Below are 18,784 nucleotides of genomic sequence, written 5' to 3'. Positions count from 1 at the left end.
AATTAAAAATATTTTAAATTCAATATTTAGCTGCTCACCTTATTAAACAGACAGTTGAAATCTACATGCACACATTCACCAGTTAGAGAATCAAACAGAATGTTTTCTCCATGACGGTCCCCAAGACCCAGCATGTATCCGACCATTGACATAACTGCAGTGGAACGACAATAGGCTGATCTGCTGCTGTACCTACAGAAAAAATAAAAATCAAAGATACCTTATAGATGCTTGGTCATTTTGTAATAATTGTTGGTGGCCCGACAATTTGTGCACTCAGTAAAAACATAAAAAAATGTATAGTTTATGATGATTACTACAGGCAACCCTCAACTTATGACCACAATTGGGAATGGAACTTTCATTGCTAAGCAAGGTGTTTGTTAAGTAAGCTACAACCAATATTACAACGTTTTTTTTTGTTGTTGTGGTCATTAAGTGTATCATGTGTCATTAAATGAATCTTGAGGGTAAGTGAATCCAGCTTCCCCTATTGATTTTTGCTTGCCGGAAGCCAGCTGGGAAAATTGCATGTCGAAACCATGTGATTGCAGGACACTACAATTGTTGCAAATAAATACCAGCTGCTAAGCTCCTGAATTTTGATTATGTGACTGTGGAGAAACTGCAATGGTCATAAGTGTGAAGGCAAGTCACAAGTGTGAAGACCAGTGGTAAGTCACTTTTTTCAACACCATCATAACATCTAATGGTTGCTAAACAAATATTTGGAAGCCAAGGAATACCATAGGTAGGCAATCAGATTTTCTTTTTAAATTGTAGATATTATTGTAGTGTAATTCGGACTGTATATAAATGTATATTTATTACATTTATATACCACTCAACTCCCAAAAACGGTAGAAAAATATACTGACCATGAGGTAGGATCAGGGAATTTTCTCAGAAACCATTCATGAAAAATTGGAGGATGCCGAGGAAGTAGTGTTTCTTTGAAAACTTTCAGCTTTTCAGATAAAGGTGCTGTCTTTGGAATAATACACTGACGTAGCTCTTTACCAGTCATGTAGATGCCTGTAAAAGAAAAACAAATATACCATATTTTTTGGACTATAAGACGCACCGGACTATAAGACGCACCTAGATTTAGAGGAGGAAAACAAGAAAAAAAATATTTTTTGGCCTGGCCTCCAGAAGCACTTTCCCGAACTCTCCACATGTCCTGTTTTAGCCAAAAACAGGCCTGTTTTTGACCTGTAGAGTGCTTCTGGGGGCCAGGCAGAACAAAAATGGGGTGTACGGAGGGTTCAGGAGGTCAAAAACAGGGCTGGGGGGGGAACTAGACACTCGGAGGGTTCGGGAGGTCAAAAACAGGCCCGTATTCGGCCTATATGGACAGATATTTCCACCCATTGGGCTGGGGGGAGTGTGTCTTACAGTCCAAAAAATACAGTAATTACCCTGCATATTCTGTGACAAATATAAACAGTAACTGTTGGAGAAGCATTGCAAAGAGTCACTGTATTCATTATTTCTCCTTCCCTATCCTTCATTTTATCTTTTCACTCACACATTTTAAAGATAAAATCATCATTATTTTACCTTTTTCTTTGTATAATTTGATTAGGATATTTCGCAAACCAGCAGTGTTGTTCACCCATTCAATGATTCCACATTCCTCATTCAGAGGAATAACAGCATAGGTTCGGATGTGGAGTTCTCGTCTTCGTGACTCTGCATCTTTTCTTAAGCACTAGGGTAGAAACATAGCATGCTCCATAAGATTAATGTAAAACAGTACCTTTAATTTTCATTTTAATTAATTTCTCTGCCTCTTGTAATCCCAAATTAAAGGCTGTATATGTACATACGCACACACACACACACAAACATCAATTGCTTTATTTTCCCCCCAAAAAATCCAATATAATTAAAAGTTTATATACTGTACAATATTTCTGCTACCAAGACCACCTAAGCAATTAAAAATTTAAAACATAATTACAAAAATAATTTTAACAGAAAACAGTAATTTTGACAAAAGTATTGAATCTCTTTTAAAACAAAATGCTGTTCCCATTCATTCAAAATTTGGCAAACGAACCAAAATGACTTTATAAATACGGAAAGACAAATAATCTGGGTTCCTTTTAAGCAAAGAAGCCTTGCATATCTGATTAGATTTTAAATATGTATTTCCATCAGTACCACTATAGTATTAGAAAGTTTTGCTGAAATTTATATTCAAAATCAGCTTTTCATAAAACACATAATATTATATCTTTTAGAAAGAAGACCATTACTCAATATATTAAATCAGACTTGATTAAAACCAGAAAGCCTTCTCAGGTTATAGGCAAAATATTTAACAGCAAGTAAGTCATTGATTTATAAACCTGCATTGTTTAGAATGGGGACAGACAGAGGAACTGCAAGCAAGCATATTTGGGTAAATCAGTTCTGGTTAATCATTATACACAAACATGGTCACTGATAATGCTGATACTAAGAAAACATTTAGTGGATTCTCAGCAGCAAGTTTGCCACACATCCAGAAAAACGTTTAGAATTTAACCTTATTTATGAGGGAGTTGAATTCCATGAGTCGACAGTCTTTTCTAAGATCATCTTTTGGCTTACACATCATGATATAAGATTTCCCATCTGAACCTTTTAAAGTAATCTTCTTGGGCTTCTGAAGAGATGGAAGGATTTCAACCTACAATTAAAAAGAGGCACAGTTCTTTCAAACAGTCTCAGCCAACATACAGTATCTCACAGATATGTTGCTACTGTGAGGAAAATAGTCTGATTTAAAATTATTCATTTAACAATGGTTCAAAGTTACAATGGTGCTAAAAAAATTGACATGACCTGTTCTCAAGATTACACCCGTGACATCATCCCTGGGGTCATGTGATGACAATCCAAGCATTTGCTAATAGGCTCACATTTATGACAATTTCAGGGTCTTGCGGTCATGTGATCATGATTTGCAACTTCCCAAATGGCTTCTGATAAGCAAAGCCAATGGGGGAGGGGGAGGGGGGCTGGATTAGCTTAATAATTACAGTAAAAAAATGATAAAATCAGGTCCATTCATGTGATGACTTGCTTAATTACTGCATCACTTAGCAACTGAAATTTTGGTCCCAATTGTGGTCATGAGTCAAGGACTACTGTTTGCTGCCTTGAGGTCTGAAGAAAAGACATGGCATAACACTAAGAAATAATTTCTTTTAAAGACTTGATTTCTTTTTTCCATTTTACTTTGGCTACCAAGAAAATAAATTTAAGCCAAGTTATAAAAATGCAAATTAGTTTAGGAGACTTTTCTATTGTGATGTTTTCCCTTTGGAGCATGATCCCACTCGAGCTGAACACCTGAACACTACAGGCATTATGGAAAATGTAGCTTTGTCTCTACATTTGGCAATCCAGCTGTAGAACTGAATATGATGGATTGTACTCTGAGGTGGATTGTGACTATGTTTTTATATTTCAATATGATTTTAACATGGTTTTGTATCCTTGTCCTTTTTATTTCCATTTCTTTATTTTTCTTGATGTTCTTTTAATTGTTGTGAGACACCCAGACTCATTTTTGTGGGATAGGTGGTTAAATATTTATTTATTAAATGTATATGCTGCCAACTTATTACTGAAATACTTATATAAGTCGAACAAGCAAACAAACAAATAAGGATTAATAGATACTAACAGTATCGTCAAAACTTTCAATGTAAGCCCAACATCCAGGAAATGGATCATGATTGGAATGTGTTCCAGGAACTGAAGGAAGAGTTGGTATCATTACAGATTGTAAAGGAATAAGAATCTGACTAAATGTTTGGTCTTCTACCAGCCTCTTGAGGTTTTTGAAATGAATAGCCATACTTAAAGTGGAGGTGTTTCCATCGACCTGAAAAAATTTTTAAAAAGTAATCAAATGCAAAGATTCAAGCATGTAATTATCTTAAGTATAACTTTAATGTCCACATGGTTTTTTCAAACTCATCATTATGAAATTTAGGATGTAATTTCAATCCCAGAACAAATTGCAACATTATTATAATGCTGAATATAATAATGCAATGATATATTTGAATATATCTACTGAAAATGTTTTGAGTGTTCCTATCTTTTGAAAATAAATGATATCCAACTAGTGTCCTGCAGCCAAAAACATGTATCTATCAATGGGAAGAGGGCACAATTTTCAGCCATTAGCCCTCTTTTCCGACTCTATGCCATATTAGTCCTGGAACACTATCATCTCTAATAGTCTTTAGATGAATCCTACCTGAACCTATCATACAGGTATATAATAAACTGAAATCTTACATAATTAAGCCAAATGACCGAAGAATAAAAACATCTGGTAATGTTCCTTTACTAGGTCCCTAAGTACTTACAAACTTTTGTACATAAATATGGCCATTAACCAATTGTTTTAGCATGACACTGATGATTGTCAAGAAGATAGCCAGAAAAGGGGCAATTATTTAGAAAAAAGAGAGAGAAAATAAATGATGCCCTAGAGCTACAGAAGGATCTTAAAATGAAATAAAGGCAATCACATCAAAGCAGGCAATTAAATTTTCACTGGAATTTTGTATTTCAATTCTTGGTATGCTTCAGAACAATACAATAAAAGTTTTATAAGTTTAGTTTTAAAAAACTAGACATTTGACACCTTAATCCTTTGACTTATAAAACAAAAGAACAAACATTATTGGTTATGGGGATGGAAGTAATAGCTAACAAGTATTCTCAGATATTAATTACACTTCAAAAAAGCTTAGAAAAATCACAAAATCTGCTTTAAAAAGATTGGAGTTTTCAGGAGTGTAGGAATTTGCACTGAAATATCTCTCTGCCAACTATTCTTTTGCTCTTGCCTTCAAAATAGTTGCTTCTGAGAGGTCCTTGGTGCTCTCTGAGCTTGGTTATTTTCTTGCAGACATTTCATTACCCAAACTAGGTAACATCATCAGAGTTTGGGTAACAAAATGTCTGCAAGAAAACAACCAAGCTCAGAGAGCACCAAGGACCCCTCATTTCAACCTTGAGCTACAAATATTCTCCTTTATTGATTGTTGCTTCTTTTAATTACCTAAAGCATATTTAAGAACACTTATGTTGATGATCTTAGTTTAGATTTCAGTCAAGAATTCCTAGTTTGGTTATGTTTTCAAATCCACCAAAATCCACGACATGAACAAGTTAAATCCAATCCTTTATAATAGATCGTAATTTATTTATAGATTATAACAAAGAACACACTGGAACGAATAATCTGATTTCACAAAATAAAGATTTTTAATCTATCAGGAATATTAAATTATAGAAAATGAGATAGTTTTGTGCAGTATATGCATTACCGATTTGTTACAAAGTTCTAGGAGTTTATCTGTCAGGCGAGCTGCATCCACAATAAACTTGCCCAAAGATGCCTTCATATTAATAGCTTTGTTTAAGATTTCTTTGCACCTGGTGGCCCGCATTGGATAGGATGACTGCAGAAAATATAATTTATTGAGTTTTAATGTTATCCTTCAAATTTCCAGAGCAACTGACAATTACACACAAAAATTACAACAAAACAATGGCATCAAAATAAATTCAGAAGTTAAAGCTTTACAAAGAATTATTTTTTTTTGCATGGAATGTAAAAGGCTTGTAAAAGGAATGTAAATTTGCATGGAGTCTCACATCCCACAGAAACAAAGTAAAGACAAAAACAGAGCAACTCTTCTTCCTCATAGCTATCTATTTCAGTTTAGATATGAGTCCTTGAGGGAGCATTGTGGAAAACAAATAGACTGTATATACACATCTTCGCTCCCAACACACTTTTTACATAAGTAGGTTCAACACCTGAAGAGGGCTATTGAAAATAATATATATATTAATTATATATTTTTTTCTCATTCTGGTTAATAGACTTGATTACCTAGGTTACATATAAAATTTTTGCTCACAAGAAACATTTCAAGGAAGCATATCTACAAATGCAAAAGTTGAATCATTTTAATATTTCCTGTAAAAGGGGGGGGGGACTTCTAGCTAAATCAAAAATGGAACAACATTAATGAAGGTACCTTAGATACTGCAGTCATCATCCACATAGCTTGTTGAGGATAAGCTAGAAAAACTTTAGCAATGATTGCCATAAGAACAAGGAAGACCTCATCATGTGAATGGCAGATTCGGGAAATCAGCTGAGAAAACGCTGTCAAAAACTGATAAGGGGCCAAGACTTGTGTATGTTCTGTAATCACTTTGTTAATTTTAGCCAAATCATTTTTCATTTGTGCACGATCATGGCGAACAGCTAGACAAAGTAATGTAAATCAGTATCTTATTTCATGGAAAAAAGAAACATGTACACAATTCCAAACCAAACATATTCCCAAAATGCAATTTTGATATCTATATCTTTAAAAAATCATCCTTCTTTATCCCTTATTCTGCAGCTGCATGTTGAAAATCTATTGAACATCCACAAGAACACATTTTTTTTAGTTATATCCCTGTGTAGAATAATTTAATTTCATACAAATCATTTCACCAAGTTCCAGAAAATGCCATCTTATTCAACACAGTTCTTCTTCAATAACCATTACCTTGCATTTTAAATCAACATATCTAAAAGACAGACCAAAGCATATTAAAAATGGACCAAAAAAAAAAAGGAATATATCTTCCTTTTTTAATTTGGATTAGATTAAATTAGTCACACAAGGTATCTCCCTATTCGGGTAACATTTTATTCTCTCCTCTTTCTCATACACAAGGACCTCACAATCTTACTTATTCTTACATATTTACACTTAGCATACACTTCACATGACCCAATCTGTAGTTCGCTCAAATCTGTATCAGCTAAACCTCAATACAAAAAGAGTACTTTTTTTAATGTCTTACCTTTCTCATATTCATATGCTTTTGCTCCGAAGTCTAGCCACAAAGACAACATTCTTGGCATTGACTGGTATATGAATTGATTTCCAAAATACAAAGATCTGAAATTAAAATACCACCTTGCAAAATGTGTATTTTATCGATGTCCTTTTTCTTCTGCAGTTTGTTTTCACTTTATCTCACATTAGTGGTTTTAAATTACATTTTATTTGACATGTTTCAAGAACAGAAAAAAGTGCAAAGATATAAAATTACTACTTTATTGGTATAGTTTATAAGAATTGGCAGCTTTTATATCTAACTTTGGATATTTAAAATCCCCTATCTAAGATTATAAATACATTATATAGAAAATGATTTACAATGTACTCTTTTTGGAAGGGATATCTAGTTTATTATACTTTTTTTTTTAGCTTTTTGCCCTGCGCATTAATTTATATACAAATGTTGAAACTTCCAAATTGATCGTTAAATGAGAACTACCTGTTGTTGGCCTATGGCCACACGCCAAGCCATGCACACTGATGTTGGCATTTAAGAGGAATACCAGTTCCCACACTGTTAAACTGGCATTAATCTAGTAAAATCCGTAAAATGTTAATAAATATCAGTATCTAGAATTACCTGAAAGAATGGGAAAAGAGGGGAAAATAAATATAAATAAACAAAGATCACTATATGCATTTATTGAACTAACCTTCCAAAATGAATAACAATGTATTTGATCAGGTCTCCCTGCTTTTCCATCTTGTTCTCTGTTACCGTAGGCATCACTTTATCATAGTATTTAGCAAGATAAAAATGCCCATTCTCCCATTCTGGCAAACAGGTGGTGACATCCTGAGGGGAAAAAATATAGGTAATCAGTTTATTTATAGTAGTAATTAAAATTTAGTTCTATGAGTCAATCATTACTTCAAACATTTATAAACTCCTTCTAGGTTTATGCCACTCCAAAGTAATATAAATCCTAAAATAGAAAAATAAAAAACAAGATATACAGGTTGCACCCAAAGAAAGCTGATGTGAACAAAAGTGATCTACTTAAAGTTTTAAAGTTACATTATTTAAATGTTCCACTTTTAGCACTTACCTTATATTTTTTCATTACTGCATTACTCTCAAAGTTGGCTGTTTCTTCCATAAATCTTCCCACCAGTAACAGGGCTTGCCCATGAATGAGCTTACTTTTAGCATCACATAATTCTTGACTATCTGGAAAACATAGCTCAACTCCCTTTTGAAGAATGATAAGACCTTGATGAGCCTCACCCTGAAAAAAAAGCAAAAAAATTAGTAGTCACATTACTAATTTTATCACAGAGGTTTTATAAATATATATTAGCTTTTATATTAATCACAGATAAAATCAATCTTTTCAGCATACAATCAAAAGCATCTGTCAAAGGAACATGGACAAACGACAAAATGTATGAAACAGAAATAGTTACTAAATTAATTTATCCTTGTGATGGGGGTTGAAAGTTACTACTTTATATATTTCTTTACTCTTTATTTATCTTTATACTCTCTTCTAGAGCACTGATTATGTTATCTAGTTAGTAATGAAACATCTGCAAGAAAACAACCAAGCTCAGAGAGCACCAAGGACCCCACACTTTCTTTAATATATAATTATAATTTTTCTTTCTTCTTTTTCCCTACACTTTTATGCTATTTTCTTTCTATTTTTGTTTACATTGTTTTGTGTTGTTTGTTTTGCCGTGGTGACACAGTGGTTAAAATGCAGTATTGCAGGCTAATTCTGCCCACAGCTAGGATTTCAATTCTGACCGGCTCAAGGTTGACTCAGTCTTCCATCCTTACAAGGTTGATAAAATGAGGTCCCAGATTGTTTGGGGCAAAATGCTGACTCTGTAAACTGCTTAGAGAGTGCTGTAAGGTATTATGGAACATTATGTAAGTCTAAGAACTATTACTATTACAATCAATATTCTTATATGTAAAAGGAACATTGTGCCACTTTGTAAAAAGTCTATCATACACTCTCATCTAAATACTATTTTGCCTTGGAGAAAAACCTTCTTAATACAAATCTTTAAACTGTAATATTAAACACTACAAAATATTTTTTCTGACTAAATTTCATTTAGTTCAGGATGAATAAGCTTAAATATTGTCCATTAATATGTGATGAAAACTCAAATATAGAAGAAGTCACATTAATTCATATTTACCTTAGACCAGAGCCACTTTGCTCTTTCCACATAAAGTTCAGATAACTTGGATTCTCCAGCATTGAGGAGAGCATTATAGGCTGTTTGGTGATGACCAGCTTTACGTGCTACTCTGGCACTTTGGAGCCAACATTCTCCCATTTGCTCATTGGAATCCTCTCTATAGGAATATACATTATCAAAAATATACTGAAACACTCACGACATTCCATGTGTGCCAGAGAATAAATTCTACATAGTTACAACTCCTACAGTCTTCAGATATTTTGCATCTATTAGTTTAGGGATGAATTGAAACTAATAATTTAAAGTAACAACACTACAAAAATTTGACCCCTTTGTAGTTTCCTATAAGAGCTATTTATAAGGAATTTTACTTAGCTTGTAATATTATTTATGTTAGTATGACTTTCTGTATACCATCACTGTGAAAAAAGGACCATAACCTACTAAATTAGAATGTGGATAATATTTTTTATTTTATTTCAACAGGCATTAAGGTGAACTCAATATGCTTGACAATCCAAGCTAGTGTAAATGGTTTTGCACTTCATGTGGTATTTTACTTTCTTATCATTTTAATTTCACTTTCTTTCAAGCTTTCATTAATATTTGGTAAATGACTGGGTTGTATACTAATAGCTGCCTAGGAATATTCTTCTCTATAATTTTCATGATTTATAAAACAGCATGGTTGCATTCATTGCCATCAGATGAGTGAAATTCTAATAGAACAGAATTCTATTGGAATAGAAAAAGTTCCCAGATGTTGGAAAGGAACAACAAATAAAGTCTTCTGTAACCTGTTCATTTGTTTCAATAGGTATGGTTAGCCATGATGGCAAAGGCCTTTGCTCCCCCCAGTGAGATGTTCTAATGTTGTTATAATAAAGTATCATAAATACAAAAACTGTGCAGATTCAGCAATATTTAAACACTGGATAGTGCCTCTGCCTCACAAATATTTATTATACTATTCCTCTCTTTTATTTATTTTTTGTTGACTTAAAGCAATGTACATATCATATGCTCTTTATTTGGCTCACAATAAATAGCTCAATAACTTAGTATCAAACTGACTTCTGAAGGAAAAAATCTGTCCTCTGAAGATTATGTAAATACACCTATAAATTTAATGTATTAAAAATTGTGACCTAAACATATCTTGAAAGCCAATCTGATAGCTTATCTATCTAAACCTCCAGTCAGCTATATGCTAGTTTGCTATCTATTATCTAAATTGTCATTCCATAAAATTGTTGCAAAATCAGGATCATGTAACTCTTCTGAGCTCCTTTTAGAAAGTACAATTTTGCATTTGTTTTGTAAAAGTAATCGGAACTGATACTTCCTTTATTAACTATACTTTAGTCCATTTTAATTTGTAATTCACATAATAAAGAGAGAAAGACAGGATGGGAGAAAAAAGGTTCCATGGCAGAAATCACCTTTTGACCAGGCCAAGCAGAGCCCGTCTAAATGCCAGGATTGGCTCTTTAGTTCTGTATGAATTTTGTGTCATTTCTAAACGAGCATGCCAGTTCAAAGAATCTTTACCATAGTAATCATCAGGTTTTTGAAGCAGGGATCCAACACTGTGCTCCAGCTCACAAAGCATATGTAACCTATGATTTAAGTATATTTATCTATTAAAAGAGTATTTGGAAAGCTACAGACTTTAGAGATTGCATTATAATTTTGCCATACTGTCATTTCAGTGACTACAAGGATAGTTCATCTTTAGAAAATTATTTTAATGGAAAAATGACATTAAAATACCACAATGTTAAAAACCTGATTTAATTCGGATTAAGAAGAGCTCATTCTAGCTGGCTAGGTGGAGAAATTCTGGGAGTTGAAGTCCACATGCCTTAAAGTTGCCAAGGATGAGAAACACTGGCCTAGAGAGCCTGAAATTCCCTTGTGAATCTAGTGCTGCCAAGTGTAAAACACACAATTTAAATCTCTTAAAACTTTTATACAGATTTGCCCAATACAAGGGAATCACAAAATTTTAAATTCACCATTTTTATATTTGTTTTATTGGAAATTTGACCTGACACTTTTCTCTGTCCCAGAACTATTTTAAAAAACTCATTGTTGAACTTAAGAAAAAGTCAAAAGAAAGAATGGTTAAGAAAAAATACAATATATTAAAAGTATATTAAAACAGCAAGATAATATTAAGTTTTGGAGGAAATATGCAGAAAAAAATTGAATGTTTATTATTAAATAGCTATTTAAACATATTAAAAATACCTGATAATATATTCGTATCCTCGTTGGTAGGAGCCCCTTTCAAAACTTGCTGCTGAAAGAGGAACTATCTGTTCTGCTCGAACAGTTCTCAAAGTTTCATAGAAAGTGGCAGCTTCTTTCTTTTTGGCTGACAGCAGCAACTGTCCAAGCCTAATACTCCATGTATTAGACTTCCCATCTAATTAAAGGAAGGTCAGTGGGAGAACCAAAATTTCATGTTAATATAGTCAACACTTCTGATACACACACACACACACTTACCAGAATGTTGTAACAGAACCAGTTGTAAACATTCCAGTTCTTATCTAAAATGTCACAAATTATATTAATGTTGGTATTTTAGTTGCCACAGTTATGCCAGAACATTTTTTGAGACTTCCTATAAAAACTTATTAACAAAATGAGCGTAAGATTTCCATACTGGGCAAGGTGATGAACTAGAAGATGCCAATTTTCCTTCAAGCTCTTAATTTCCATAGTTCTATGATGTGTTAATGTGCTAAATCATTCAATGTTAACAAGATTTTTGAAGTGTGTGTGTGTGTGTGTGTGAGGGGGGGGGAGGGAGGGAGGGAGGGAGAGAGAGAAACCATTTAGATCATGAGTTGGGATGAATATGGCAGCATCTGACACTGCCAAACAACAATATTTTAATTAAATATAAAATATTTTACTTGTTTTTTGAAATAGCTAAGATTTTGGTATGACACACAAGATATTGTAAGGGCATATGACTTCCATATTATTTCAGCATGTTTCCATTTTGGGAGGGAGACCACATTTGGAGCATTGTGCTATTTCCAATTTCACAGTGAACATACAGGAGGCTTAATTTATCAGATCAGACAACTTGGACATCTCTCTTAGGACTGTCTTCATAACTGATGTGGGACCCACTATATGTTTTGACCTAAACTGAGGACATTTCTCCAGATGCTTTCTGCTATTGTGTGCTTGAAGGGGATGGTTGCAAACTACACTTCTACCAAGTAAAGTAAAGTAAAAATCCCAAACCTCAAGATGATTTTTTTTAATGAAGATGGGAATGTTAGCTAACTTAAAATATATAAAATCAGTACAAAATCCTTACTATTTTCTCTACTGTATAGTACAGAAATAGTAAGGATGCTACTAAATTGATGCTCGTATTGCAATAGACAGTATTTATTAATAAAACAAATCCAATTCAAACAATCTCATGAAGCCTTCTGAATGTGATCGGAAGAATCTGAGGAATTTGGAACAACTGGAAAACTCAGTTGCTCTGTGAGTGAGATGGACAGTCCTTAAATAAAATAAATAAAAATGAGAAACAATATTACTGAATTTTGGCCTCATACTGCTTACGGCCGGTATCTTCTATATTCCCTCCAATAATCAAGAGCAAATTAAGATAAAATTCGTATTTAACAAATATCACATCTTTATTCCAACAACCTGCAGCTAAATAATTTTCCAGGGAATCCCACTGTGTCAATTTCCAGGCAGCTTCTACTCTGTAGCTGTTTAATTCAGGTGTCCATTCAGGTCTAGTAAAAGAGAAAGGATGGTTAGATAAAGATATATAATAGAAATAGCACGAGAGCCAGTTTGGTTAATGTACTAGTCCAAAAATCTGTAGACCATTAGTTCTACTCCTGCTTTAGGTGCAGCCACATATTTTCCCAGAAAATCATAATGACAAAAATAGTATGGTTGATCAATTCTCCTTGTTGGTAAAAATAGGTGATACACCCATACAGTCTATTTCCTGCCATCTACGATTCTACTCCATTTCTACCTACGTGAATGGCTGAAGAAATTAATAAGGGTGCAGCTAATGAAATTTCTTTTCAAGCAGAATTTGAAGTTATAATGAACTCAATTAGTTATAAATTATTACTGTTACTTTACTTACAATCCGGGCAACTAATGGAAAGGAATTGGAGAAAAGAGTTTCAGTTTCTGGGTAAACCTGGCAGCCAGTCCAGGATTTCTGGAAATGCTTATTCTATCTGCACTAGATTTGTACATATTTCTCATACACAATAAGGCACAAGTGAGTCACTTTACCTTTTAGCAAGTACTCCATTCACTTGAGTGATTACAGTAGAGAATTGACCAAGACCTAACATGGATTTCACCACACCCTGATAATGAATTATCTAGAAGGAAGCAGAATAACAAATAACAATTATAACTTTTCAGTCCATTATACTCTGTAAGATGCATATAAATTCTGCAACTCATCAAGTCTTATTCACAACCACATACTATAAATTAGTTTAATCCTGAAACCTAACTTTTCTTTTTGTCTTCAAAAAAACCAAAACCCAGCTATGATTGTCCATGGACTTTTATTATTGAATGAAAATTTGATCATGTCTCATTCTGATTGTCATCCTAGTGTGGCCTGCTTTACAAAGAATAAGGTGACTCATACCTCAATATCTTACAAGCAAGAAAATGGCACAAGGAAAAAAAAAGAATTTGTCATGTCTTTAATGATATGTCTTTACGTTTTTTTCCCATGTGTCACCAATGTACTATGTACTTCTAAATTCATCTAAAAATGCATAGAATAAGAAAAGAAGGACAGCAAAGATAGCAAGAGATGGGTTGATAGATGTAGCTACTTATATATTAAAAAACAATTACACTTAGGAATAAGAATTTTTTAGAATACAGAATATGCTTTCACTGTTTACCAGAAGGCAAACTATGTCCACAGTCATTTTTCTGACTGGTTATGTATCTCTCTCCTTCCAATACTTTATTCTGTTTTTTATGCTTCCAACACCTGTAGCCTAAGGCAACTGCCTTATATTGCCCAAGTGACTGTTCCTTCTTACTTCTGATATTTTCAGATATTATCTCTGTTAGTCATATCTGTCCAAATTTCATTCTATCTTACAAAGAAATTAAACATTTGAAAACTATCTCATTTCTAGTTGTTCTGTCCCTACTCATATGAACAAAACATTTGGTTCCAGACACTGATTTACTATTTCCCCCCATAATCATTTTATGCCCTTGAATACTTCCTCCATTACAATTTAAGGCCCCGGTGGCTCAGCAGACTAAAAGCATTGTGATTAACACCAGCTGTCTGCAATTACTGTAAGTTCGAATCTCACCAGGCTCAAGGTTGACTCAGTCTTCCATCCTTTCTAAGGTAGGTTAAATGAGGACCCAGTTTATGGGGGCAATAAGCTGACTTTGTATAAATATACAAAAGTATGAAGGCTATTGCTTAACACATTGTAAGCCGCCCTGAGTCTCCGGAGAAGGGTGGCATATAAATCAAATTAAAAAAAAAAAATTAAAAACACAGCCAATCCATTTATAATCTGTTTTAATTTTTAATCAAGCAAAAGCTTCTGCTTGCTGGATTGGGTTTTACACCTTTGCAAAAGAGACACACCTTGGTTTTTCTAGTTCAGAAACTTCCTTGTTGCCATGATTCTCTTGTGGTCAAGGAAGTTAACAAATTATATTATATGTCATAAACACTTATAAGAGTTATTTTAAAATAAGCCCGAAATAGAAACAGGTAATTTTTGGTTACCTGTTCTGGTTCTAGTTGAATTGCTCTATCATAGCAAGCAGTGGCATCTCTCAACAACCCAATGCTTTCGTGTTCAAGAATTTGTTCTTTGAGAGATGGCTCAGCCTTCCGTAACGCACTCACTCCTTCTACAGCATCTGGTTCATGCATTGCTGCATAGAGTTTCTTTGAGTAAAGAGAAAAACATTTGCCATTGGATGTTTTGCCAAAAAGTCACATGTGAAATTTAATTAACTTTAAGGACATCTTTGTGTTCTATCATTATATTCAAGATTCGTTCTATAATTTTAATGTATTGCTAACATTAGGAAACATTTCATTTTTCTTTTGTTTTTGCTCTGAATAAATTAATAGTACTGAAAATACTTTTCTTTTCTCAATCATATCTGACCTAAGAAATCTGATCTCAACATTTTTCTTTCAAAACACCTTACATAAAATTATATATACATCTAATTTTAAGTTTTTTTATTTTATGAAATGAGGACATTATTAGGGGAGGGAGGAGAAGAAATAGCAACTTTGGTATCCAATTAAAGCCCTAGTATAATAAAATGGGGGAAATGACACAATATAACATAGAAATTGCATTTCATTCTATTTTAAAACAAGTATTAAACCTGAAGAAAACCAAGATGCTTTTGAATGTCTTGTTTCTTTTCTATGATGAAAGATTCAAAGTGCATTACAGCTCTGGTGTAAGCTTTGGAGTGAAAAGAAGCCACAGCCAATGTGTCCTGGGGTATGAGGTCAAGAAAGCGAGCTACATTTTGATATTCTTCATATTCTTCTTTTGATGCTATAAATAAAGAGTTTTAAAAGGGCACATTAAACTTCATCTTTCAAAATGCCAATCTTAAGTGCTGTAAGAATGAAGCATGTAAGGTATCATAAAACAGATCATTCATTACAGTTGGCATCAGAAACCAAAGGCAGGACTTTTTCAACTAGAACAGCTTCCCACTAGCATCCTCCCTCCACCACAATATTCACAAGAAAGTGGATCTGCATGAGTCTCATAAAATATATTTTTTTCTCAAGGTTCTTCCTGAAATTTTAATTCATCTTCTAATCTATGCTTAAATTTTGGACTGTCTGTATGCGGATTGCAGCAAACATTTTAAAAGGTGCTTTATAAAGACATTACAAAACTTATCTTTGAGATGTTATAGTTAATGTGTCGTTGCAAAGATATGGCTAGCACATGGGTGTCCAACCTTTTGGCTTGCGTGGGTCGCACTGAGAGACAAGGAATTGTCTTGGGTCGCAGATAAAACATATAATATAGTTAATATATATAAATCACATAATAATGTTGAAAGTTTATGATCTTGTGCGGCTGCAATACTAGCTGTCCAGGGCTGCATGTGGCCCATGGGCCGCAGGTTGGACTAGGGTCTGTGTGCAATGCATATAATATAGTGGTGCTTAAAGATTTGCAGATGTTTATAAAAATTTTAATATTTATTGAACATTTTGTCATTCTGTTAAATCAGTATTGAGCAAAGAAATCCTTTCTTCTACTTTCATCAGGTGAGATAAAATTCTTTATCAAAGGTATGGCTACATGAGTTTGGAATAACTGAGAATGTTGGGAATTTTTTACATTTACTTATAAAAGCAATTCTTGTTTAAAATATTTTTCTTCCTTATTAAAGCTTCAATACATCCTGTATTTTTTCTGCTTCTGGCCAAATAATGAAGTTCTTTCGAAGGCGATTAAATACAGTTACAAATCAGAGGTAATTCAACTGAAGCAAAGGGGAATACCAACCTGATAATTCCGTAAGGTCTTTATTTGACTTGCCAGCAGCTTTTTCTACACTCAATTTTTGAAATTTATACCTAGCCCAGTGTGTTAAATGGTCAAGCATAGAAAACACTGTCTGGGTGCTTAAATGACTTAGATCAGATGCACTGTCTTCACATCGTCTTGTGCAGGTGTCATCATTTTTCAAAACAGCCATGATTTCTGCATAAACCTAGACAGCATGATATTTTAAAATTTCTTGGAATTTAGATTATTATTCAAGCTGGCTCAAACTAGAAAAAGAGCTAGTTAGCACCATGAGAAACTTAATGTGAAACACTTCCCTGCAGTTCCATAAATATAAAAAGATAAATATTTTTTAAAAAGACAAACATCAAAGCTTATTCAGTGTTTCATGACTATTCTGTGCATTTCCACCTAATTCAAGCATTAATCAAGATGAACCATCCTTACTTGGAGCCCCCAATGTGCTTTCCAGTTTTTTAGGAGACCTCAGAATATAACCATAAAAAAAATTCCAGACTTTAAAGCAAGAGTGGATAACCCACTCCATCTAAACCAAACTCCAAGTTTTTGCAAGACTTGGAAGCCTCTAAGGTTGTATAGCCATAGCCAATATTCAGTGGCAAATCACTGGATTTTGGCTGTCTATTGTTTTGCTTTTAACAAATAACTGATAAGTCTCTGGTAACTCTTTACCTCACTAAAACAAAAAATGCAAATTAGCAGATATTTCAGTCCTGTCCAAACTAATTGTGATATAATCCTATCAATAAGCATATACTTAAAAAAAAAAAAAAAAGAGTAACAAACGAAACAGTATTTATTCACAATACTTTTCTGCTGTTGCAAGACACTTTATTAATGCAATGAGTATCACATTAAATAACATTATGATTTATTGTTATGTATGAATTTGGAAATATGTCTGGTTCAGAAATGAGAAGAAAATTTTGAAGTATTGTTCAGAATACTTCATACTGATTCAAGTATAATGGTATGCTGACAATAGTTACCAGGGCAAAGTTATCCTACTTTCAGTCTAGCAGTCAAGTCCTTGACTTACGACTACAACAGAGCCCAAAATTTCTGTTGCTAAGTAAGGCAGTTGTTAAGCGAATCACTGTAGTTATTAAATGAATCATGCAATCATTAAGCAAATATAGCTTCCCCCATCCACTTTGCTTGTTGGAAGCCGGCTGGGAAAGTTACAAATGGTGATCACATGACAGCAGGATAGTGGTACTGTCATAAATACATGCCAGTTGCTAAGTGCCCACATTTTAATTATGTGACCATGGAGATGCTGCAAGTCTTAAAAGTGTGAAAACTGGTCATACTGTGTCACTTTTTTTCAGTGCTATTGTATCTTCAAATGGCCACTAAATGGGTGGTTATAAGTCAAGGATTACATGTAATACTCTCTAACTTTTTCTTTGCAATAATATCTCCAATATATGATGATCTGAACATAGAATTAAGGTGAACAATTTAGAGATATATTGGGTTGATATAATAGCCAATGAGTGCAGTTGCAATGCCTCTTTAATAGGGGATCCAAGTCAAGGGATTCTCACCTCTTGTTGATCTTCCTGACTGCATCCCAAAAGGACGTATACAAGAATGTGAGGAAGAAGATAGACAGTCACTTTAAAGTCATTCTTCATAATTATACTGCAGCAATTAAAAACCTTACTGGCAAGATCATGTCGCACCTGGAACAAAGGTAACAGTTTGAATGTAAAATTTTGAGAGGAAAATGTGTTAAGGCTGGCATAGCTGATGAAAGTTGATAGACAATATTTTTTATAGAGAGCATCTAACTTAATTATTGGTTATTGTTCCTACCTTTGTTGTTAGATAGCCAGCCCAGCTTGCTGACCATTCTGCAAAGTTTTTGCCTAATTTGCTTAAGTAAATTGGCGTCTTCATTTTAGACCAATTTATAGCCTTTTGATAACTCTTGTATCTGTAAATGGAATTTCCAAAATTTGTTAAATCACATTATTTTAAGGACAATCAACCAACATTCTAGCATCACTACTTGAATTTAAACTATTCTTGTTGTTAGAAAAACTTCTCTAACACTCCACTGAAATCTGCATTCCTCTAACTAGTCCG

The 18,784-nt window shown here is 33.6% G+C and overlaps 1 protein-coding gene across 3 annotated transcripts in view; it reads right to left on the bottom strand.

The window, feature by feature from the left end:
* Positions 1-18,784, bottom strand: part of ATR (ATR checkpoint kinase) — a 119,915-nt gene that overhangs the window by 6,457 nt on the left and 94,674 nt on the right. For 2 of the 3 annotated variants that reach the window (XM_060682929.2, XM_034439310.3), the window contains 20 exons: positions 18,512-18,632; positions 18,241-18,378; positions 16,667-16,874; positions 15,513-15,691; positions 14,893-15,057; positions 13,398-13,489; positions 12,783-12,874; positions 11,346-11,523; positions 10,535-10,711; positions 9,087-9,246; positions 7,982-8,161; positions 7,586-7,728; positions 6,892-6,989; positions 6,066-6,298; positions 5,346-5,480; positions 3,683-3,883; positions 2,537-2,680; positions 1,564-1,714; positions 879-1,035; positions 39-192 (listed from right to left, as the gene is read on the bottom strand). In XM_060682929.2, the coding sequence (XP_060538912.2) occupies positions 39-192; positions 879-1,035; positions 1,564-1,714; positions 2,537-2,680; positions 3,683-3,883; positions 5,346-5,480; positions 6,066-6,298; positions 6,892-6,989; positions 7,586-7,728; positions 7,982-8,161; positions 9,087-9,246; positions 10,535-10,711; positions 11,346-11,523; positions 12,783-12,874; positions 13,398-13,489; positions 14,893-15,057; positions 15,513-15,691; positions 16,667-16,874; positions 18,241-18,378; positions 18,512-18,632 (3,106 nt within the window). The remainder of the gene's footprint in view (positions 1-38; positions 193-878; positions 1,036-1,563; positions 1,715-2,536; positions 2,681-3,682; positions 3,884-5,345; positions 5,481-6,065; positions 6,299-6,891; positions 6,990-7,585; positions 7,729-7,981; positions 8,162-9,086; positions 9,247-10,534; positions 10,712-11,345; positions 11,524-12,782; positions 12,875-13,397; positions 13,490-14,892; positions 15,058-15,512; positions 15,692-16,666; positions 16,875-18,240; positions 18,379-18,511; positions 18,633-18,784) is intronic. The other variant, XM_087872649.1, reaches the window with a different exon arrangement.

This window comes from Pantherophis guttatus, chromosome 6 (assembly GCF_059756535.1).
Source record: "Pantherophis guttatus breed Tessera chromosome 6, ASM5975653v1, whole genome shotgun sequence".
NCBI lineage: Eukaryota > Metazoa > Chordata > Lepidosauria > Squamata > Colubridae > Pantherophis > Pantherophis guttatus.
This window is presented reverse-complemented; position numbering and strand designations above follow the sequence as displayed.